Consider the following 24,525-nt stretch of genomic DNA (forward strand, 5'->3'; position numbering starts at 1 on the left):
CCTTGCCCTCTCGGGACCCGACCCAGCTTCCCCGCCGCTGCTTTTGACCCAGCGGGCAGAAGGGTCGTGGTCGTTGCCGACAGCGGGGCGGCGTCGCTGGCCTCCGACTCGGAGCCCGAGGGCGCGGGCGCGAGGCCGGGGTCTCGAGAGAGGAGGCGGCGATTCGTGGAGTGGATGCCGCGGTAGAGACGGGGTTCTGGAGGGGCTTGAAGGAGGCGAGGGATGTGGGTTTGGAGGTGGGATGGAGGAGGTGATTGTGGGTGCAGAGCGTTCTCAAGGCTCTCATATCCGATGCTTGCATGACATGGAAAGAGGGAGGGGGCGAGAGAATCTCAGAAAGATGGAATCTTTAGGGCTTACTTGCAGAGTTCAGAGCGAGGGGAGGACGAAGAAGTCAGCGCAAAACCCCGCGAAGTTCAAAAGTCAAGGGCGCTTCGGACGGGGAAGGATACGGAGGATCGCAGGTTAAGGAGCTCAAGCTTATTTGGCAGAAAAAAATTTCGCCTTTAAATTGTTTAGGAAGCTGATTTATTAACGAATATTTCTTTATTTAAAGAAAAATATTTATTCTTTATCTGAACTTAAATTTAGAAAAATGGATTTTTTTTTTTAAATCAAAGATTATTTTTCTTTTTCAAAATTGGAGTAGATAGATTAAAAAAACATATCCTAAAGACCCTTGATAGCAAGGCGGGGTTCCCTACTTGAGCCCAAGTCCATTAAGGCTAGAACAGGCCATCTCCATGTCCATTTAGGTTGTGCCTCGGTCCTTAGTGCACTTGTAAGAGTTCGTCAAGGCTAGGTGTATCATGCCTTGCATCGTGTCCATGGACCGTGTGCATCGATCCTGGCCATTCGAGGATTGTTCTTGTGGTTGAGTTGATTGATTTGGCCGAGTGTCTAGATTGACCCTGGTTGAGTGCATCAGGTTCATGGACTATGTGGATGGGCCTCTGACCCTCATGCCCAAGCTCGGGTCCTTGGCTTTTGAGCTTGGGTTCATTGAGGTCCATTGATGTCAGAGACTTGGCCTAGCCTTTGTAGACCCTAGTCAAAGTGTAAGGTAGTTGGGCACAGGCATCGAGTTTTCGGCTTTGGTTTTGATGACCCAAGGCTACTACCCATGCTCATGCTTGGGAGTTTGTATCCGGGCTTAAGACCTTTGTACCCATGCCAGGTTCCTTATGTACCCACACACAAATCATTAGCACCCAGATAGCACTAAGAAAAATCAAATAAGATTTTCCTCCAAGCAATGGAAAATATTTTACAATTTATTTTCAAGTCTCAACCACTGAAAATATTGTCTTTTTCTTTTCTGAAAAATAAATTTCCAAAACTATTCCATAAATAGCACATTGTTACCTCCTTGTGAAATATATAGAGTCAACATTATACTAAAAATTGTTAATTGTAAATAAAATAATTAAATTATCGTGTCATATCGTGTCATCCGCAATTTCTAGTTGTAAGGTAAAGTGTTTTTCTCGATGCATTTCTTGAGTTTTTCATTGACCCACCGTAAATTGATTAGTAAAGACTCCAAATGAAATTGATTTGCATACTAATAACTTGAATTTAAGTTGCGAATTGGTATAAGCTTGGGAAAGCCTGAAATAAGTTTAAGCTTAATAATCCATTAGTTGAACTTTAGGTGAATCAGTTTGAGGGTAGGTTGTGACAAACATGACTTAAGCATGTAAACAGAAACAAAAGTTTTAGTAATGCTTATTTGTGAAGATTGTGAATAGTTGATGCAACCACTATCTCCATCTCCGTGAAAAATAATAATACCTCGTGATTATTAGGAAAGTTTGAATGTCAATGAAGACAGGCAATAATTTATAGATCTTTGATACTTTGATGTGTGATGACGATTATGGGTCTTTAGGCAATATTTACCACTCACTATTATTCTTGCTTGGCTTAAAACAATTATACCTTCAAGATATACATTAAAGCGGTAGAGAAACAAGTTCAGCAATTCCTCAATTTTTCTCTTGAAATTTTTACCTTGAATGTGTTATCAAAGTTGTTTGTATAAAAAGAGAAGGAGAGAGTTACGAGAAGAAATTGTTATTTTGAACAATTGTAATGAACATAAATGCTTTGTCTTTTACTTTTATTTTTTATAGACAACCGATTAATACATTTTTTGGCAATAAGTACTTTGGCCTCGTTTGGTTTAACTTTTATGATTAGTGTTGGGCTTCCAAAGCCCCTTGGAGAAAATGCAAAGCATTTGGCAAGTGTTTTTGAGACTTCCATGGCTAAATGCTAGCATTCAAAATGCTGAAAGCCCAATGCAAGTTTGAAAGCCCAACGTTGGTAGAGACCTGCTTTGGGCTTTCAGCATTATGAAAATGCAAACTCTACTATTCATGGGTCACTATTCATTCATTACTATTCATCTTCTTCTTCATTCATCCACAACCATTCGGCTTCATTGATCTGCCGTTGAAGATCGGGCTTCTCTAGCAACCGTCGTTGCTGCTTAGGGGTCATGCCTTCTCGTTGACCACCCCCTAGGGTGGCATGACCCGCGACTTGGGCGGCGTCGCCTGAGGTTGCCAGATTTGGCCGACCCAGGCGACGCTCGATCTGGCCACCGGTGGTTGGCTGCGGCAGCCAACCAAGAGCGCTCTCTACCGAATTTAATTTTCAAACTTTTTTTAAAAAAGAAGAAGCAAAAGTCCTTTATAAATGTGGATTTTACCAAATGGTATTTACACCAAAACTATTTTCCAATGCTATTTGAAGTTACAATTTACCAAATGGTATAGCATTTTGGAAAACCCCTTTATCCCAAAGTTATTTGCATTTTCTTAAACCCATTTCCCCAAAGCCAAACCAAACGGCCCTCTATCCACACCATCGCCATTTTTCATGATAAACTATGACCACTTTTCATGTTAACTATTACCTTTTTATAGCTAAGAGTCATATTTTTCATCACCGAGTCACTCTTTTCATGAGCAAGAGTTACATTTTTTATGATAACAAACTATTTTAACAATTGGAAAAATTATCCAAAAAGTTATAATTTATTTCACTTTTTTCAATTTAGTATTAAATCTTTTAATTATGCTAATTGAGTTGTAAACTTTTCATGTTTTTCCAATTGATTCAGCTTGGTGAAATCACTAACATATATTTTTCAATTTTTGTTAGTAATTTTATTTTATTTCCTTTTCCTTCTTTACCTTTTTTTTTTTTTTTGTGGTGGGTAAGGGTTGTAAAAAAAGAAAAGAAGGAAAATATAATGGAAGAAAAGAAAAAAAATGAACAAGAAAAGAATTAAAAACAAAAAAAAATATTAAAAAATGAAAATTGTCCACTTCAATATCACCATGTCATGTAGGGAAAATCTCAAATAAGGACCCGAAATGACTTCATTTTTTCAAAAAGGACCAAGTGGAGCTTGTCTCAAATAAGGATCCGAAGTAATCATTTAGTTTCAAAGAGGACTCGACTCCCCGGCCGGTGAACCGATGCATTTCGATGCGTATTCCGGCGACCTAATCAGATATTTTCGTCCAAAAATATTTTCTTTTCATTTTCCTTTTTCCCGCTCATCTTCTCCATCTGCGAGCAAACCTCCAGTTCTTTGAGCTGGGTTATCGCCCGCAGACTTTCTGGGAAGATCCCGCAGAGGCTGAGGAATCGGAGGGAGGTGGGGCTGCCGAGCTCCGGCGGGAGGGTCCCTGAGGTTGCTCGGTGGTGAGCGTAAGGTTGACGCAGGTCGCGGAGAAGGCCGATTTCAGGTGGGATGTAGCCCGAGAGGCCGACGGATGTGATGTTGAGAGAGACAACCCACGAGCCGGCGTCGCACGTGACTTTGGTGAAGGAGCAATGCGGAAAGGGCGGCGGCGAGAAGGAGGAGGAGGAGTCGACCTGTCGCCGATGGCGGAGGGAGGCCCGACCATGGCGGTTCGAGAGAGCACGTCAGTCGCTCCGTGCGGGGAAGCGGAGATGAAGAGGAGGAAGAAGAAGAAGACTCCATTGCGGGGCGGTTTCGTCCTCGCAAGTTCGGCGAGGCCAAAGCGGGCTCGTTGACCACCGGGGTAGGCAGGCGAGGGCCCCGCAAGCCCTCGCTCGCCGCCAACGCCTCGCCGCCGGCGATGGGTGTTGAGCCCGCTCGGCCTCAGTGAGGCCGACCCACGCCGGTCCCACGACCTTCGCCGGCCCTTTCCCACTTCCGATGTCTTTGATTTGGGCAATGCCTATCTCCGACGAAGAAGACGATGAACAAAGGGACAACACCATGGGTAGATCAGAAGAAGATGAACAAAAGAAGGAAAACAAAAAGATAATATTTTTGGACAAAAATACCCTGCACTGTGTCGCCCGGAATACGCATTGAAAATGCATCGGTTCCTTACCGGCAAGTCAGTCCTTTTTGATACTAAATGATTACTTTGGGGCCTTATTTGAGACAAATTTTTACTTTGGGTCCTCTTTTTGAGAAAATGGGGTCACTTTGAGTCCCCGTTGAAATTTTCCCTGTCATGTAGGACAAATGATATCTATGTTAATGATTTCTGACTAAAATTGGCTTGATTGTACTCAATTGACAAAATGTAAAAGTGTTTATGACTCAATTGACATAATTAAAAGGTTTAGAACTAAATTAACAAAAATACAATAAGTTTAGGACTTTTTGGGCAATTTTCCTTATGAAGAATCTGGACATGATAATCTAAACAAAAATAAAATAAAATTGGACATGATAAACTTAAGTATGAAGTATAGTTAACGTGCATACGGAGGACTATCAAGCTCCATTGTGGTTGTATCAAACTCACTTCTTCTCTCACTATTTCCCATTCTTTGGCTTCTTCCTGAATTGATCTCTACTGTCAAGCACTCTTTTAGTTCCAATAGAACACGGTTCATGTCTGCCCTTTCAACCGCGTTTGTTGGTACACATGCCATGGCTATTTCCACCGCTTTCTGTGCAGAACTGATGTTGAATTGATCATTTAACCTCGGATCGACAATGCTTTGGATGTCCCCTCTTTCTATGAGTGGAGTTACCCACTGAAGTATGTGCACAATGCCCTCTGGGCTTCTTATAATGGCGGAGTGGCCCGTGATTAACTCAAACAAAACTATGCCAAAGCTGTATATGTCGCTCTTCTGGCTCGAGTGTCCAAGTATATGAAACCTGAGGATTCAAAAGGAATTGCTACTTTGATTAGTACAACAATTGCCCAAGCTGCCTTCACAAAAATGTACTTACGTACATCTATCCAACATAAACATGTATGAATAGGTGTATGGGCCTCTCGTCCTGGTCAAAATTAGTACAGTTATTTTGCGTCATAGGTGGAATGGAAAAGTCTTTGTATTCAGAAATTTTGAGTCACTTACTCCGGATCGAGATAACCAAAGGCGCCCTCACTGACAAGTCGAAATATAAGAATCCTGCTCTCTTACAAATGCTCTTGATAATCCAAAATCACAAATCTTTGCTTGCATGTTCTCGTTTAGTAAAATATTGGGCGTCTTTAGATCTCTATGGATAATAGGAGGTTTGCAGCCGTTATGCAGGTACTCCAACCCTGCACACCAGCAGGGAAAACTTGACGAAATGTATTAGGTAGCTTAACTTGTGGAAATGTGAACAAAGATGTCATCGATCTACTTTATGTACCTTGAGCTGCATCGACTGCGATTTGTAGTCTCTGGCTCCAACTCAAAACATTTGGGTTGTGTGCTGCTCGAAAGTAGAGAATTAAGGAGTATTCATGAAAGATGTAAAGCTTGTTAGCTAGTATTCGTTCGCTGAGAAAGTCAATTTCATTTCCATGGTGCTATTCTGAATATCTAAATTGACCAATTAATCCAGAAGTCTGAACTATCAAATAACGGTATTTAGATGAAATTAGCTCGACATATGTTGTGCTATTGGAAAAGGGCATATTAGACAAACCTGACAAATGTTGCCGCACATTTCCGTTGGACATGAATTCGTAAATCAGCGCCATGTTTTCAAATTCTTCGCAATATCCAATAAGTGAAACCAGATTTCTATGGTGAATGACCGTCAGGAGTTGGGCCTGCACGTCAAAGTATCAGAGCTTGCTATGAGTAGAACTCCCAAAAAATTGAAAACACGACACATTGATTCTAGTTGGAGTAATGTTTCGAACCTCTGTGTGAAACTCCTTGTAGCCTTGCTTTGATGATTGAGATAACATTTTTACTGCGACTTGAGTGTCATTGTCAAGTTTGCCAAAGTAAACTTTCCCAAATCCTCCCTCTCCAATTACCGTTCTAAAGTTATCAGTAATTCTTGCAACCTCAGTGGATGTAAAATGTTGATTTTTTTGACAACTTTAATGTCCCGGTATATCCTCCAAAAGTGACGGTAGTAGTAATAGCAGCAACATCTGGAGAAAAAAGTTATCGGGTCATGATCTTCACTTTGATATCATATGTCTTCACTGCAAACAGAGCCTTTTTGAAGAAATATGTAATGACTTATTCTTGTGATCTCGCCATAATTGAAAGATCTTAATCTCACCATTCCTTCAATAAATAACTAATATATTACCAATGAGTAATAGACTCAACCTTTCGAAGATTTCCAAGTAGACTTCAAAGGAAAATCTGCCTAAGATATCTCCAATTGGCACGAAAAAAGTCAACCTATGAGAAGTGAAAATCCAGGCAAGGATTGAAATTTTGGCACCTAGCTCTCCATATGCTAAGATACAATCACTTGGATGGTCATCAATCCTTGGGGAGTATTAGACTAATCAAAGACAATTGTATTTTCATGTAACTATGCTGTGGACGAGAAGTCGAAAAATAATTTAAACTCTTATCTGTTTCCTTCTGATCAACCAAATAGTGACCAAACAAATAAGTACGACTACGCCTGAAACTGATGCAACAACTGGGACCAAGATGGAGCTTTTATTCTTTGGGCAAGGACTTGCCCAACAAAGATACGGATTGTCGTTAAAACTGCGACAAAAGGTAAGTAGGTAAAGTTACGTTTCTCGAACTGCTTTGCCCACATGTTGATCACAAGCGGCCTTCTTACTTGCTTTGAATCACAATAAAACATGTTAAAATGATCTAAAAGAGAGAGAGAGAGAGAAACCTCAAGTCCAATTTCTTGTCCATAACCCTCCTTTTAAAAGCCTCAGGAACTGAATTAGTCAGCTTGTTTCCGCTTAGATTCCTGCAAAGCATAACCATGTATAAAAACTCATGCTCTGTCAATTCTTCAGGGCGCCACTAAGGCACATTTACTTACAGAATTCTCAACTTCAGCAAATTTGTCAATATTTCCGGTATGGCTCCTGTAAGTTCATTGTTGGACAGATCTCTGAAACAAAAGCAAGTCTGGGTAGTTAACAATTCAATAGATCTCATCCGAAATTTTGAAATTATGAATAAGAAAAACAACAAACGTTTTGAGCCAAAGAGGCCAAAAATATTTTGGCACTACTTTAAAATCGATGCTCCACATAAACTTCCTCCAGCAAAGGCTCTCTCTTGAAGCCTTCGAAGTAACTTTTTCTTCAAAATAAGTAAAAATGAGCTCTCTAGCAAAAACTAGGATGACCCAACACATTCAAATAGAAATTATAAAATCTGCGTCATTAAGACACTACCTAAATCCTCCCAACAAAAGTTGACCCCGATGGAAATGTAAAGTTGAAAACACTACCTAAATCACCATGGTTATACTTTTTTCCAATTTTTTCCTGAGCAGACATTTGAATGCAAGATTGATACAACGAAGGTCTAAAGTCGGACAAAGTACACCTCAAGTACCAAACTTGACACGAAGGGACACTTAAATGCCAAAAGTTAGGAAAGTGACACTTAAGTGCCACTTTCGACCAAAATTCGGCCAAAATGCCGACGTGGCAATTTTTCAACGAAGTAAGTGCAAAACGTCGTTGTTTTGCAAGCGACGTGGTAAAAAATTAATATAAAATTAATTAAATTAAATTTAAAACTAAATTTATTTAAAACATTTAAAAATAAAATGAAAAAACTAAAAATTATAAAACTTAAAAAAATTGGGGGGGTGAAGGGAGGCGGTTGAGGGCCGAGCCCTTGCCGCCATCGCCGGAAGGGCCATTGATGGAGGGGGAGGGTCGGCCAAGGTTGTCGACCCTTGGCCGATCAGCGGTGAGGGCTTGCAAGCCCTCGTCGGATCTGGGCAAAGGTCGGCGGCCTTGCCTCGGCCGGCCAAGGGCCGCCCGCTGCGAGGGCGAGGGTCATTGCCCTCACCCCAAATCTGGGCAAGGGCTCGTAGGCCCTCGCCGCCGGTCGGCCGAAATCGCTAGCTAAGGCCCAACGACATCGGCCAACACTCCCCCCCACCGTCGCCGGTCCTTCCCGGCAACGAGGGAGGCGGCGAGGGCCTCGTCGCCGATTGGCCAAGGGCCGTGACCCCGCCGACCCTCCCCCTCCGTCGCCGGCCCTTCCTGGCGGTGGCGGCGAGAGCTCACCCTCGCCTACCTCCCTTCCTCCCCCACCCCCTTTTTTAAATTTTTTAAATTTTTTTTAAATAAATTTAATTTAATTAATTTTTATATTAATTATTACCACATTAGAGACAAAACAACCTCGTTTTTGCATTTTCTAACCACGTTAGCATGCAAAACGATGCTGTTTTACACTTATTTCGCTGGAAAATTGTCACGTTAGCAATTTGATCGAATTTTGGCCGGATTGGTACTTAAGTAATCTATTTTGCTCTGATTTTGACACTTAAATGTCCTTTCGTGCCAAGTTTTGGCACCTGTATCCGTACCTCTCTAAAGTCACTATCATAAAACACCATCACCTCAATAAGGGGCTTACTGGGCTAATACTTACAAGGCCTTCAATTCCAATAGATTTGATAGTGAAGAATGGATGTTGCCCCTCAAATTGCTAGAGCTCAGATTCCTGTCCATAATCAATCACAGGAGAGGAAGCTATGTCATTGCTATGTTCACAAAGGCGGTAATGTTGGTTCGATGCATAAATGTTTGTGCACTCAATTGTAGAGAGCACAATGTTACCTAATAGTAAAATTGAGAAGCACACAACCGATAAAGGAGTTTTTATAGATTAATGTAGTCATATAGAGGAACAAACTTCCAATTTTTCAAGAAGAATGAGGAAAAGCCTTCAATTCTTCGACTTTGTTCGTTTCATAGAAAATGTGGCGTTTCTGGAAAATATTTTCCAGGAAGTCATTTTCCAAGAAAATGTAGTTATTTTCCAATGTTCGGATGAAACTTGAAAATGAAGTGGAAAATCTTTTCGTTGTTCGGTAAGGAAAATGTTTTCCTCCATATACTCTTTTTCATTTATTTATTTTATTTTTTAAAAATGGATTTTTCATATTTTAAAATCGATTATTCAATTATTTTTTCATTTTTATTTTCTTTTTGCCTTTTCTTTTCTTTTTGTTTTCCATCTTCTTCTTTCTTGGTTAGTTTCTGGCCATGATGATGGCTAGCGACCGACCATGGCGAGCCTCGAGCTCGCTGACGAGCACAAGGCTCGTCAATGCGCGACGCCCAAGTCTTGTGAGGTCGAGGCTCACCGGATCAGCAAGTGTGAGCTTGTGGCCGATGAGCGGCGAGCCCGAGCTTACTAGAGATAGGTGAGCCTTGTGCTCACCGGCGAGCTCAAGGCTTGCCTATGGCTAGTCGCACGCCGTCGCCATGGCCAGTGACTGGCCAAGAAAGAAAAGGCTAGGAAACAAAGAAAAGAAAAGTAAAAAAATAAAATAAAGAAATAGAAAATAGAATAAAATAAATTGAATTGAAAAAGAAAAAGAAAATTAAAAATAATTCAAATAAAAAAGAAAAGAAGAAGAAGGGGGAGGATGAAGTAAGGATTTGTAGAGGTGTGAGATAAGAGAGATCAAGTGAGGAAAATGTTTTTCACTTTTCAAAAGTGGAAAACATTTTCTCCTAAGTTAGAAGACTTTTTTCCTTTCATGAAAAAAAAATTTTCCCTAAGGAATTCATTTTCCGTGAAATGAACGCTCGGAAAATCTGGAAAATGTTTCCTAAAAATTATTTTCCATGAAACGAACGGAGCTTCAAGAAGAAAAGAGAATTCTTTTGAAGTTTCACCGGTTGCACCAGCATCATCCTACAAGAAATAGTGCAAGGAGACTTACAGTGAAATAACCGTCGGATCTACTTATAGACTTTGGAAGTGTAGGCTCTTATGCAAAGACAATGTGATCATGTAGGGGAGCAAACTTTCAACTTTTCAGAGAGATGAGAACAAAACTTCACTTCTTCACACATAGAGAGAGAGAGAGAGAGAGAGAGAGAGAGAGAGAGAGAGAGAGAGAGAGAGAGAGAGAGAGAGAGAGAGAGTTCTTTTAGAATTTCACTGTTGGATGATACTTCAAGAAATAGTTCAAAGGCACTCACAGTGAGATAATCCTTGGAAGTTTTCCATAACTACAAATTAGACCATCCCATGTATAGTTGCTAGGGACGCACGGATCACCTTGCCAACTCTCTTTATTCACTCCGTACGCTGCCTTGATATCATTGATAGCTTTCACTGTAGTGTATACCACAACAATATCATTTCTTTTTAAAGAATTGTAAAGTTGTGAAAATTGAGAAAATGCTATATGTTGAATTTGAAGTGATTTCCAGCAATGAATTATGCTAAGCAAAATGTAGCCTTTTACTTTCAGGATAAACCTAGTTTAAGAGTAGCCTATTAAACATTAAAATTGCATCTTCCAGAGATAAATTAAGAAAACTCTTATCTTATTCTTCTTAGATTTTTCAAATTAAGCTTCTTGAAGCTCAATTTCACCTTACATTTTTTGTAAACTTAGCTCAGCTCACAACCTTTCCGTCACCACAATCTTTACTTACCAAACCTCACCACCAATAATTAGTTAACCAATCCAACATCAATTCTCTTCTGATGGAGCAACCAAGGCAAGTGAATCTAAATTATTGCCTTGTAAGAGCAAATGAGGTTTCTAAGGAAGAGTAAGCATTAAGATGTCCTAGGTTACTGAAAGAGTACACTTTATCCAATAGAGTCATCAATTTGATCAACAAATCCTTATTTTTTTTAATCACGTTTTACTTTCATTAGCCATGCAAAACGAAACTGGTCAAGTTAGATTATGCAAGAAGCATCTCTTAAAATTGAGTTAGATGAACAGAAATCGATGCAAAAGTTAATTGCTAAATCGTCTAGCATATGTGTCGACACCTTTAAGAATATGAGACCACATGGTGTGGAGGTTGACCAGTTTATGTGGCAGTACTTTTTACTGAATTCAACCTATATGATCAGATGTGTAATGAGTCGCTTTTTAACCATTCTGTTGTTCATATCCACTTTAGAAGACTTCAGGTACCACAACATTCGAATTGGCACTAGAAAAACACGTCGAAGCAGGGGAAATACCATCATCTTCGGCTGTTTGTACATTGTGGGGTCCACCAATGAAATAGACCTCGATGGCATTGAGGATTGGCGGAGATGGAGATTCCTCCGATATGGGACTGATCAAGATGCTGATCTGGGAAGCAGTAACCGGAGTGGAGACTACAGTCACTGGCTTTAAGTACTCGAGCGTCACATTCTTCGTGAATTGATTATCATTGATGGAAACCGTGAACTCCCTTTGTTGGCCACTCCGCAAAATTTCGATTTCGGCAAAATGGAAGTACAAGATCCAGTTACCTGGAGGAACGTATGACTCCGGGGTTGTCCAACTATAACTCAAGGAGGAATAATTCCTGCTTGCAGCGGTCATAAGAACATTTTCTGGAACCTTGAATGCATCGTTGTTGTTGGACAAGGACGTGGCAGATGCTCCGGTGCTGGTCAAATGCACGTAGTAATCATCATAGCCCCACCAGATGCGATCATAAGCATCCAATGGGTATCTGGTTGAGGCATTCACAAACAGTTGATACGCTCAGCCATTGAGAAATCAATGAACTTGCAAACTTTCGAAGTGTCTTAAGTCTTTGATTATTGTACTCCTACTATCTATCAGACTCTTGTACCTGATAAAAATGGGACATCATGTGCATGATTTTTAGTTGGCGGGCGCTTGTCTAGAATCATTAATTGGAGCGCATATTGAAATATTAAGTGGATTTCCTTATTTGGTAACTTTTCCTGGAATTCACTCGTGTTTTTTTATAATCGATATTTTAAAATTGAACTAAAACTTCATATTAGGTGGATCTTTATTAGCAACTCCTGGTTCAATCCACTCGTGTTTTTTTGTAATCAATATTTTAAAAATTCAGTTATTAATTTGTATTGCGCATGTTTAACAAGCGTCAAAAGATATAAAAAGTGATTATTTAAATGACATATCACCTAGAATGAAAATGGTAATTGTCAACGAAGAGTCGTTTGGTTTGTTAAAATTTTAAATAAGAAATTATCACACCCTATATTTGAAACTCATGTATAAATTAACTAAATTATTAGATGCAAACATTTTCTATCATGAATGAGTATATTCCTATGAGATTCTCATAGAAAATTAAGTGTTTTAGTCATAAAATAGTTATGCACAAAAATTAAATTATTAGTGAATTCTTAACCATCTTCATTAGTACATAGTGCATAGCAGTAACCAAGCAAAAAAAAAAAAAGCATAGCAATTAATGGCACCATTAATACATTTTTTTGGACGAATACTATAAGTAGAGTTTATGAAATTATTGTGAACTCAATTATACTGCAACTATAATGTTTCAATGATCTATAAGATAATTAGAATTTCTTCGGGGTGACTTATAAAACAATAGAGATACATTAATTGTTACTAGTTGAAATAAATGTTCGTTTTCATTGTTTGTCTGTGTAGTAGACCTCTAATTTTATTAAATTGAAGAGTATACCCACATATGTATATATATAGCTTCGAATGTTCAAGAGAATTATCACAAATGTCTCAAAAGAGGAAAATTGTCTAAAGAGTCATAAACTTATTATATAGCGGTCAATTTAAATCTAAACTTTTTAATTCCATCAGTCCTAAATCTCTTGACGATTTCTCAAAGAATTCATTTGGTTAGTTTTAGCTGAAAATCGTTAATATGGTGGTCTAGTCAATGTAAATCATTTTATGTGGCATGGTTGACGTTGACTTGAACGATTTTTGTAATTTTTTTCCTTTAAAATTTCCTGAAAATTTTCTTTTCTTCTTGTCCTTTTCGTTTCTTTCATTTCCTGTTTTCTTTTTTTCCCCCCTATTTTCCCTTATCGGTTGCCAGGGCCTTAGAGAGGCTGTTGTAGCCCTTGCCTATGGCCGACAACCTTCGTAAGCATCACTGAGGCTCCAAATGGGTAGAGTCAAATAGGAAAAAAATAAAAATAAAAAGGAAAGAAAAGGAAAGGTAAAATAGAAGAAAAAAATTCAGAAGAATTGCTATCATGAAAGTTTAATTTCTGTTCTCCAAAACGACTCACCTTTTATATGTTTTTGGGCCTGTTCCCATGAGGGACCGCGAAACAAGCATCAAGAACCCAGATCCAATTCCATGGATGCTATTGTTCAAAACTCTTAATTCCAGAGCTGAAATGAAAGGTATTCCACTTCCCATATTCACAACACATACCTTTATATAATCTGCTTGGGAGACATACATAATCTCCCTGGAAGCAATATTACCGTCGCTGATGGTGGTCCAATAATTAAAATCAATATATACGTCGAACGAGGGTGGTTCGTTTTTTCCATCATAGTTGCCATACCAAAAGATGGCCCTGATCATGTAAAGGCTGTTCTTGCCTTGATTAGGTTTGAGCGTGTAGCAGTTCCTCGTTCCATCCGGAAAGCTCCTCAAATTTTTGATAATTTGTGTATAACCTTGGTTGAAGTATTCTGTGGAAATCTGCCTGTTTTCCCCGGAATCTGTAAATCCCTCGTCCGTCTCATAATATATCTTGCTATCGCCATCGGGATACGAATCAGGTGCTCCACAATCAATGCTTATAAAACCTTGAAATTGAGATGAATTAGAACCAAATAGTCGATATATTCTCAAACTTTTCATAGCTAGTTCAAGAATTCGGAAGTGGTCATCTCTTATGAGACCTCCTCCACTATAATTAATTAAGTTTGATTGATCTTGACATATATGTAATATACATTGTGAATGAACGACGCATCAACATATTTCATATCAGTGCCTGGGAGCACCCTGTTAATCTTATCCTTTCCTTTGCTTCTTCTCTTTCTTTCATCTATTGCGTGTTCTGTCATTGGGTAAACAAACCTACCATTCACCATTGCGTGACCTTGCGATCAACATTAAAAGAAGAAAACAAAAGACATTAAGCTGCTAGATGGGCTAGTTCACATGTCAATGCGATCGACAGATCAAACCTTGCAAATTATAACTTTTTCAGTTTATCATTTTGCTTCTCAATCTTTGGTTTTTATCTGATGGCTTTCTCCCCATAAAATTTCAGTTTGCATATTCCTGGATGTTCTACAGGTAACTATATATTCTCAATGTGAGAGAGAGAGAGAGAGAGAGAGAGAGAGAGAGAGAGAGAGAGAGAGAGAGAGAGACCTGGATTTTGTTGGGCTAGAGCCAGCAGCTTCAATCCCGGAGCCGATAAAGAAGCGATGGAAGCACACCAGAGGAGAAGCAGCATTGATCTTCCCATTTTCGGCGTCCAGAAGACAGAGAAAGGTCTCTCGCCAATGTCCATAATAGAAGATATTACAGGCAACCCCATATTAATAAAAGCTATGAGGTGGTGGGAATAGGAAAAATCCACATTGGACATACAATAATACATCAAGGTTGACTCTTCAGTATAAATGACAGATTTAGACTTTGGGTCACCTCTTGTTGTTCCACTAGCTTCATGTATATTGTGGCTCCTATTACAATGTTTAAATATTACATGATGTCCCACGATAACAGTTGAAAGTTTTAGAACAGTTATTGTTGATTCCACAAACTTTCTATATGCAATATTCCTATGTTATCGTAATCAAATCAAATCACCTATTGATTTATATTTATTCACCCAAGATGTAATTTACTCAAGTCTTTGAGCGAAACCAAGTCTAATTAATTAGGTGAGACGAGTACTTATTTTGAAATTTAGGGAATGATGTATTTTGGAGTGCACTTTAAAGCTCATACGCTCACATTATAAATGATCCCTAATAAGAGTGATTCATTCAGTATCCATTACTTATATTGTATAGGATTCTAACACAACGTAGAAAGAAGAGATTAAATTCTATTTCATTTACGCACAATTACAATTATTTCTTTCTACGCATTTTTCATATTCCCTTTTCATCAGCATAACCAATAATGGTGAAATTCTCCTATGGATGAAGTTCAATCATAGGGAAAAAGAACATCTTAGATAATTACTCGATTAGATATGTACACGCGACATAAACCCCATTGATAATGTCTTTCCGGGGAGACTACTCATGATTCACGATCACAATGCACAACTTTTCACAGTATGATTAGAGCAATAGCGAATTGATTTGACTACTTTAAAGCGAAAAATCGCTTTTTTTGTTTTCTAGAATTCATGTGCATGGGACACAATCTCTTTCATTATGGAAGCAAAGAACTTTCCACACGATTCACGTATGATTTTATTTTTTTCTTTTGGGGGGCCCAAAAACAATTCCATAGTGCTTTTATTTATAGCTTGAGCAAGAAAAGCATTGCACTAATTACACGATGCACCATCAAGAACAATAAAAAAAAAAAAAAAAAAAAGATTTTTGCTTCAATAATGCACATTAAAGAAATTAAAAAGCGAAGACTTTTGCTTTAGGAAAAGTGAGTTTTGTTTTCACATTTATAGATTGAAATGATGCCAAAACCCATTTCATTCGTCGAGAAAAAGAATGTTGGTTGTCGTAGTTTGAATGCTTTTTCCATTCAAGAAGAGATTTTTGTCGTGGATATTTTTCTTTAAAAAAATTAAGAATATGAGAGTGGAGTCATCCAAATTTAAAAAAAATTTGAATAAAAGGGTGAAGCACGGTTTTTTTTTAAAGAAAACTTAGAATAAATATTATCTTGGGTTTGAAATGATAATTGATCTCAAATCAAGGCACTAGCTAGCCAAATCCTTGCCAGGCAAGGAGCATGTGCATCTCACATACTACTTTCCAAGCCATGGTCGGGGCATGGCTATGAGAAAGATGGGAGTCTAGATTGAAGTTTAGAGTAATGAAAAAGCCGTTAAGATGTTACGACTTTCAAAAAGAGGGGCACATTGCAAGTGAATTGTCCATAGCTAAAGAAAGTAGAGAGATTGGAGAGCGACACGAATATTGCTAGGGCCAAAGGGGAGGAGTTGAGTGGGACTACCAGTTCGATCGGAAAGAAGTGAATCATGAATTCTAAATTCACATATCACATGACATGACATAAGGATTGATTTTCAGAATATTAATCTATTGGGAATGTCAATTTATTTCAGACTCTCAAACTTTGAAGGTTTTCATAGGTGTGCTGATGGTCATGTAGGGGAAGTAGGAAAGCAATCTCTACTACTTTTAGGCACGACAATTAGGGCGCGAATGATAACCATTCTAGCCAGAAATTGATTTATGGAAGAGAAATAGATTTTTCTATTTATATTTCTAGATGAGTTTCTAAGCAAAAATACTCGTTTGATAATGATACAAAATTTCTCCCTTTCAAACGGCGGTGACCGGCGGATGGCGGACGGCGGTGGTGGCGGTGGTGGCATTTGGCGGCCGCGGCAACAATGGCATCTGGCGATTGGCGGTGGCGATCGCGGCGGCGGCCGGCGGTGGCATTCGGCGGCCGGCGGTGGCGGCAGTGTCTGGCAACCGGCGGCTGGCAACCGGCAACGTCCGATGACAAGCAATGATGGCGTTCGACAACGACGGCGTCCAGCAATGACCGGTGGCGGCGGCGTTCGGCAACCAATGACCGACGGCAATGGCGGCGGCAACCGGCCATCGACGGACAAAGTGGTCGGCGATGACGGATGAACGACTGGTTCGTAGTAAGGACAAACGATGAGAAAATTTTTATTTCTCATTTTTGTTCCAGAAATAGAAAAGTAGAAATTTTTTACTTTGATTTCTATTCCAAACCTATTTCGAAACAAAATCTATTTCAAAAATAAAAAAATGAAATAATTTTATCAAATGGATTTTTATTCCAAAACAGTCTGGAATAGAAAAATTATTTTTGGAATAGAAATTCTGATTTATCATGCACCCTTATAGGCTCAACTCCTACGGTTCCATCCACATGTCTGAGAGAGGAACGAACATTTTCAGCGAGCAGGGTCTTCTATATGGGCATGAAATTTGGAAGATGGACTTTTGCAAACATTGCGTGTTTGACAAGCAGCACGGATTACAGCTCAGCACAGCAGTTCACAGGACCAAGGTACAATAAATTACATTTATTCAAACTTGTAGGGCCCTTCAGTTAAAAGGAGGTACCCCGACTATGTACTAACCTTCATTTATGAGGTCGACTGAACTTGTCAATTACTGATGATACTAATAAAAACGTCAGTTGCCCTTTTTTTTGTTAACTTGAAGAAATATGAATCTATGGACTTTCTTTTCAAATTAACAAAATCTCATATTCATCAATTAATAGGAATGGACAAGAATGTTATCCTAGATATGAAAAATCTTTGCAATGGAGGTGGAATCTACATTTACAGACAAAGTGTACGATCCCATATGAACAAAGCAATCCATTTATCAAGATTTTTTAAGTTTAAATAATGGAGGAGACTTGACTTACACGTGAATCACATTGTACACCCCGTGGTGAATCGCATTGTTGATGAGAACAGGAACTTTGTTTGCCCATCACATTAATGTTTCCAACCAAAAATGATTTCAATGGGGCCCTTGAGAGCAGGGTAAAATCAGACTCAAGTTAATGTTTTACTATTTGTTTTGAATAATCTTCGAACTAAGTCCAACGTGACGTGAGTTCATAATAATAGATTTCCTTTCCTACACTAAAAAGTAAGTTTGAAATTCGCCATTTCTCTACTTTATTATGAATAATGAAGGAAAATTTTTCCGTTGCTCTTAGCTTAGTGGTGCTCATCACTTCCGACTTTTCAAAGTGAAAGATTCTCAAGAACAAAAACCCTAGGTCATTATCCTCGTAATTGGTGTAAACTGCTTTGGATAGTGATAAGATGAAAGTAGGAGTATTATATGAGGGCGGTCAAGTCATCAACGACTTGTCTATTTGTGATAATTATTTCTTTTCAAATTGTTGGTGTTTCACGCCAATCCCAAATGATGGTTTTACACAGGACAATGGGGTGCATATTGATCTTGAGGTGACTAGAGAAAAGATTGACTTCTACTACCATGCCACAAATCAAGTGTCCATAATTTCTCATGCTTCATATTAGACAAAAGTCACAAAAAAATCAAATTAAAATACATGGTATTTATGTCAAAATGAAAATAGTTTAGGTTTTTGGTGGCTTTATCCCTTCTTTTTATGCTAAAAGAGTTTTCCAATATTTTTTTTTCATGTCTGAAAAATATGGATTTTTTCCGTGATCAGAAAATGTTGATTAAAAAATTATCAATAATTTTTTTTCTAGGTAACTTGTTGGTAATTTACCAACACTTCGATGAAATAATGATTATTTATATAATATGTAAATTAGGAATATCTATACTAATCAGCCAACTTTTTATCTACATAACTCATGAACATTTCAAGTGTATGAACTTTTATGCAAAATTATCGACCTAAATTATCAATTAATTTTGGATTACCAACTCTCATTTAAGTTATTGTCCAATGTTTTACAGTTTCCATTTGAATTTACCAACTTTTTTATTGATTTATCAGCTTTTATATGCCTTGGTTAGAGGGCCTTTTACTAACTCTATAACCAACTTAATTACCGCGACTCACTAAATTTTGTCCCATTAAATTACAACTTAATATTTGGCTTTCAAAATAAGTTACTATAATTTAGTTGGAAAATTTAAGCCATCGATGATAAAGATAAATAAAAGTTAGTAAATGATAAAAGGAATTTTTTTTGTTAGAGACAAACATTTGTAATTCAAGAAAAGACAAAATAACATTGGTAACTGACTTAGAATACTGAAAGTTGGTAATCACTTTAATTGAGATTGGTAATATCTTAAAAGAGTTGATATGTCTAAAAAGTTAGTAAGTAAGACAAAAGAAAGTGAGAACTCTATAAATAAGTTGGTAAATAAATACAAACTAAATGTGAGTAAAGCAACTCAAATGAGAGTTGGTAAATCAAAATTAATTGATAACTTAATAAAAGAAAGTTGTGTTGAGTTGTGGTTCATACTCCTCGTCAACATGAAGGCATGGTGTCTTGCCTCCTAGTGAGTGGGCCAGGGTCAATGTTTAATGCATGTTTTTCTTCGTATAGTTGTTCCATTGGAAAGGAGGAAGTTGACTGTGGGTGTCACAAGCACAAAATGCTTTGTTTTTCCTTTCATTCATCTAGGTACTAAACCTATTCACCGTTCTAATAGCAGTAAAAACTCAGATTACTTGTTATAATTACAGTCAATCAGAAAATGCTTGGACCGATTGCGAATTCACACGTCAACTTCTACCTATCTATTCACATTACCGAGTGCACTTGGTTGATTTCATGATTTAGCTTCACGGCTTAAGCTAGTATAGATAATATTCCCATGGTACACAGAATTTCTCATTCCACGGTTGTCTTTCTGGGGGACATTTCGTAAATTTTGTATTAGAAAATGAACTTTTTTTTTTTTCCGTTCGAGGTAAACATGTAATTTTGGCCGCAAGATTTTGAATCACTATTGTAAATTCATGTAACTGGTAACCTGCTGATTACTAACTGTAATTTAGGAAAAACATGAACGATTTACAACCATCAATGAAGTTGACTATTTGAAAGATAGTGCTCACTCAATATCTATAATAACACAGACAAAAATAGCCTCTGGGTATTCCGATCTTTTACACAGACACAAATTCGAAATATAGGAAGACTTGATTTTAGTCCTGGGAGTTGCCAAAGTTTCACAATCGACGGGACGAATACTAATGGATCGAATGAACTAACCTTACCGGGGTGCATTATCTAATTCGACTTCCAAGGAGGTCGCTTCTATATGCTCCTCTTGATTTCCGTCCACATACTTGTGCTTGGATGCCAGTTCAATCGCCCTCTTCAAATCTATCAAAACACGATTTATGTCTGACCTTGCATCTGGTTTTTCTTATGTACAAGACTCCGCAACCTTCGCTGCTATCTCGGCCGAGTCGATGTCGAATTTTTCTTCCACCTTTGGATTGATAAGTCCGCGTATATTTCCATTTTTGAACTTCGGAATTGCCCATTCACGTATGTGCACGCTTTTTCCATCTCCACTTGTATTGATTGCTGGATGTCCTGAAATTAGCTCAAGGAGCACAATCCCAAAACTATAGACGTCACTTTTCTTGTTTAATTCATAAGCAAATGCTTTATACCTGCACAACATACAATAAGAACATGGACTGTCGGATCTTCTACGAGAATGGAGATTGAGAACCATCTCAACAAGATCAAGTATAAGCCGTTACTCAGGGGGCAGGTACGCAGGAGTGCCCAAAGGACTGGTTGACATGTAAGAACCATTTGCAGCTGCCAAAGGTCTCGACAGACCGAAGTCAGATATTTTGGCTTGCATGTTTTCATTCAACAAGATATTTGTAGTCTTGATGTCTCTATGGATGATGGACGGGATGCAACTGTTATGGAGATAATCTAAACCTGCAATTCTTGCGAAATTTCCTTAAACCATGCCAATGCCAAGTGGGGGCAAGATTCAGAATTATGCATATCTCATTTATGTACCTTGTGCCACTTCTACAGCAATTCGTAGTCTCCTATCCCAAGTCAGGACATTTGGCTTGGCCCCTGTTACACCGACATCCTGGCCTATCGAGAAAGAAACGGTTGTTTGTGGGATTCATTCTAGAGAATAGAAACATACAAAAACATGATGAAGTACCTGATAAGTGTTGTTTTAAATTTCTGTTAGCTATGAATTCATATATCAACGCCTTATTTTTGGAGTCATCACAATATCCTTTAAGGGAAACCAAGTTTCCATGGTGGACTATTGTTAAGAGTTGTGCCTGCAATATCATGAATGTGATTTTCATATCGACATTCTCGAAGCATGGGATCGAGCTGTCAAATAAGCATCTGATGGAATCTTTCTCGCTAACCTCAGCTAGAAATGGCTTCTCCGGCTGCCCTGAGGATTCAGCGCCGGATGATTTAGAGAACACCTTCACAGCAACTTTGTGTCTTCTAATTCACCAAGATACACTCTTCCAGATGCTCCTTCACCAATAGCTATTTCAAAACTCTTGGTTATCCTTGAAATATCTCCATACTTGAAGGTTCTTGTTTTTTCAAATTTTGGATTTTGCATACAATCTTACAATGAGTAATCTATGATGACTTTTAAAGATTGCCAAGTAGACTTTGAAGGTAAATCACCAATTGTGTGATCAAAGGGGAGAAAATAAAGTAACTGATGGGAGTAAAAGACTATACCTTTCGAAGATTTCCAAGTAGACTTTGAAGGAAAATCTCCCTAAGATAACTCGAATTGGGTCCTAAAAAGTCAACCTATGGGAAGGGAAAATCCAGGCAAGGATTGAAGTTTTGGCACCTACCTTTCCATATGCTAAGAAACAATAACTTTGTTCGTCATCAATCCTTGAGGAGCATTATACTAAGAAGAGGCTGAGTCATGAAAAATGAAATTTGAAAGAATGAAGCGAGTTATCTTTACCAAAGGAAGTTTTCATGCCTTTATTTACACGAGATGTAGATACACATTGATGCAATTCTGATATTATTCAAGGAGAAGATGACAAATAGGAAAAAGAAGCGGTAGGGATTAAAGTTCTGGCACCTTATCGAGCATCGAACTAATCAGGGAAAATAGAATTCTCAAGTTGTCACTTTTTTTGCGGAAGAAGTACACCCCAAGTGCCAAAACTTGGCACGGAGGGATGCAAGTGCTAAAAGTTAGGAAAGTGATACTTAAGTGTCAAAATCGGAACAAAATGGATCACTTAAATGCTAATCCAGCAAAAATCCGACCAAAACGATGCCGTTTTGCACACTGATGTGGCTAGACAATACAAAAACGATGTCGTTTTGATGCTAACGTAGTAAAAAATTAATATAAATATTAATTAAATTAAATTTAAAACTAAATGTATTTAATACATTTAAAAATAAAAATATTTAAAGAACAAGAGGGGGGAGGTGGCCGAGGGCCAAGCCCTTGTCGCTGGCACCAGAAGGGCCGATGATAGAGGGGGAGAGTCGACCGAGGTCGCGCCCTTGGCCGACCGATGGGTGATGGCCCTTGGCTGGATTGGGCGAGGGTCATTGACCCTCGTTGGATCTCGGGCGAGGGCCGCAACCCTCGCCCCGGATCCGGGCAAGGGCTTGCGAGCCCTCGCCTCCGGTTGGCTAGGGTCACCGGCCCCTAGCAAGGGCCTAAGACCCCGGCCGACGCCGCCTTCACCGTCGCCAGCCCTTCTTGGCAACGGCGGGAAGGCATTGGTGGCGAGCTTAGCCCTTAGCTACGTGCCTCCTCTCTTTTTTTTTTTTTTAATAAATTTTTAAATGTTTTAAATAAATTTGATTTTAAATTAAATTTAATTAATTTTATATTAATTATTTACCACATCGAGACAAAATGATGTTGTTTTTTGTATTTTTTTAGCCACATCAAATGCAAAACGACGTGTCGTTTTGCACTTTACTCACCGTAAAATCGTCACTTCAGCATTTTGGTCGGATCTTGACCGGATTGACACTTGATCCATTTTGCTCTGATTTTGGTACTTAAGTGTCTATTTGTGCCAAGTTTTGGCACTCCAAGTGTCCGACGCTCCTTTTTTTGCACGCTTGTCATGGATGAAATTCTGGCTAGTGCAGCGTCCAGTTAAATATGACCAACATGACCCTACAACTATCTTGCACATCGTGACCATCCTCTCTCTAGGACACCATTCTTGATTTTTAGGGTCCACTCTTTTCCAAAATGACGTTGCCTGTCACGTTTACGTGATGTTTGCTGGAAGAATCCAGCAAGTATTATTGAGGAAAAAAACAACCAACTACAAAACCTACAAAGAGGCCAGAGAAGCTTTTGATAAGGTAGACACAAGCACAAACGAGGGAAACGTGAATAGGAGTGCATGTTAGTGCCGTGGCCGAAACGTTGAGATGCGAGAAGTACCGGTGATGACGAGCCGGCTGACTAAAGCTCTGGCGCAGCCATCAGTATAGTTACGTGGCTGACAGGTTGGTGATGCCGCTTCAGATGTTGAAAATGATGAAGATCGAGAGGAATCAAAGGTGATTAAGGCTCCGTCCGTTTTGCAGAAAATAATTTCTGGAAAAATGTTTTCCAAATTTTCCGACGTTCATTTCACTGAAAAAGAATTCTTTAGAGAAAATGTTTTCCATCAAAGGAAAATAAATCTTCTAAAGTAAGAGAAAATGTTTTACACTTATTTTTCTTACTTAATCTCTTTATCTCACACCTCTACAAATCATCACTTCCTTCTCCCCTTTATTTTTCTTCTTTTTTTTTTTTATTTGAATTATTTTTAATTTCCTTTTTTTTTTCTTTTCTTTGTTTCCCATCTTCTTCTTTCTTCTTTCTTGATTAGTCGTTGGACCAGGTGAATCTCAAGCTCGTCGATCCCAAACTCGCACTCATTGATTTGGCGAGCCTCGAGCTTAATGCTTGCGTTCGCCAATTTGGGGAACGGAAAATATTTTCTTTATCAAACACTGGAAAATGTTTTCCGAAACATTTTCAAATTTTAGCTAAGCACCATAAAATATTGTCATTTTCCTAGAAAATGACTTCTGAGAAAATATTTTTCGGAAACGGCTCATTTTCTGCGAAACAAACAGATCCTAAATTGAAGACCATTTCCTTCCGTTCGCTTTGCCCTTGAAAGCGAAACCTTGTGCTCTATCACCACCTGAAACAAATGTCTATGCACAGGATCTATTCCCTTCTCTCAGAGGAAAGGAATGTGAAGATCTCCAGAAAATACAAGGTTTGCGAGTCATCAATTTCCGCTTCCTGCGGGAAAGAGAATTATGATCATCAAATAAAGTCACGATCAAGTGGCGTGCCTGTGCCCACACGGGAATGGCCCTCTCCAAGAAGGATGGCATGTTTCCCCATTCACCATGTAATTTCTCTCGAGGCCGGCTGTAAAAACTCAAAAGTGCTTGGCGGGACATGAGGGTCCCACTCTATGTTTGATTGGAAACATAGGTACTGTCGAAGAAAAAGGATGCCAGATTACTCTTTTGGTTCCCCCACTATCGTCGCGTAATTTCTGGCCAAAAACAAAAAGAAAGACAAACACACAATACGTGTGCCTTGTACGGCATCCAATGTGATATTGGCTTTTGGACTGGGTCAAAAGGAGAGACGCCCAAAAA

At 38.8% G+C, this 24,525-nt stretch overlaps 2 protein-coding genes across 2 annotated transcripts; both read right to left on the reverse strand.

Moving 5' to 3' along the window:
- Positions 1–4,752: 4,752 nt before the first annotated feature.
- Positions 4,753–14,687, reverse strand: LOC104422948 (probable LRR receptor-like serine/threonine-protein kinase MEE39). The gene is given in 13 exon segments (XM_039299650.1): positions 4,753–5,167; positions 5,374–5,408; positions 5,410–5,564; positions 5,657–5,719; positions 5,936–6,062; positions 6,156–6,339; positions 7,115–7,195; positions 7,271–7,342; positions 8,851–8,922; positions 10,416–10,551; positions 11,425–11,909; positions 13,456–13,987; positions 14,565–14,687. Coding segments are annotated over 13 exon segments (2,454 nt in total). The 5' UTR covers positions 14,662–14,687.
- A 1,997-nt stretch (positions 14,688–16,684) lies between these two features.
- LOC104424157 (probable LRR receptor-like serine/threonine-protein kinase At1g51880) lies at positions 16,685–21,718 on the reverse strand. Its single transcript, XM_039299651.1, has 8 exons — positions 21,711–21,718; positions 21,255–21,339; positions 21,035–21,161; positions 20,878–20,961; positions 20,604–20,793; positions 20,266–20,510; positions 20,106–20,214; positions 16,685–17,009 (listed from the first exon to the last, which is right to left on the reverse strand). Exons 1-8 carry the CDS (start codon positions 21,716–21,718, stop codon positions 16,685–16,687), a joined length of 1,173 nt encoding a protein of 390 aa, XP_039155585.1.
- Between the last annotated feature and the right edge of the window lie 2,807 nt (positions 21,719–24,525).

Source organism: Eucalyptus grandis, chromosome 8 (assembly GCF_016545825.1).
Source record: "Eucalyptus grandis isolate ANBG69807.140 chromosome 8, ASM1654582v1, whole genome shotgun sequence".
NCBI classification, from domain to species: domain Eukaryota; kingdom Viridiplantae; phylum Streptophyta; class Magnoliopsida; order Myrtales; family Myrtaceae; genus Eucalyptus; species Eucalyptus grandis.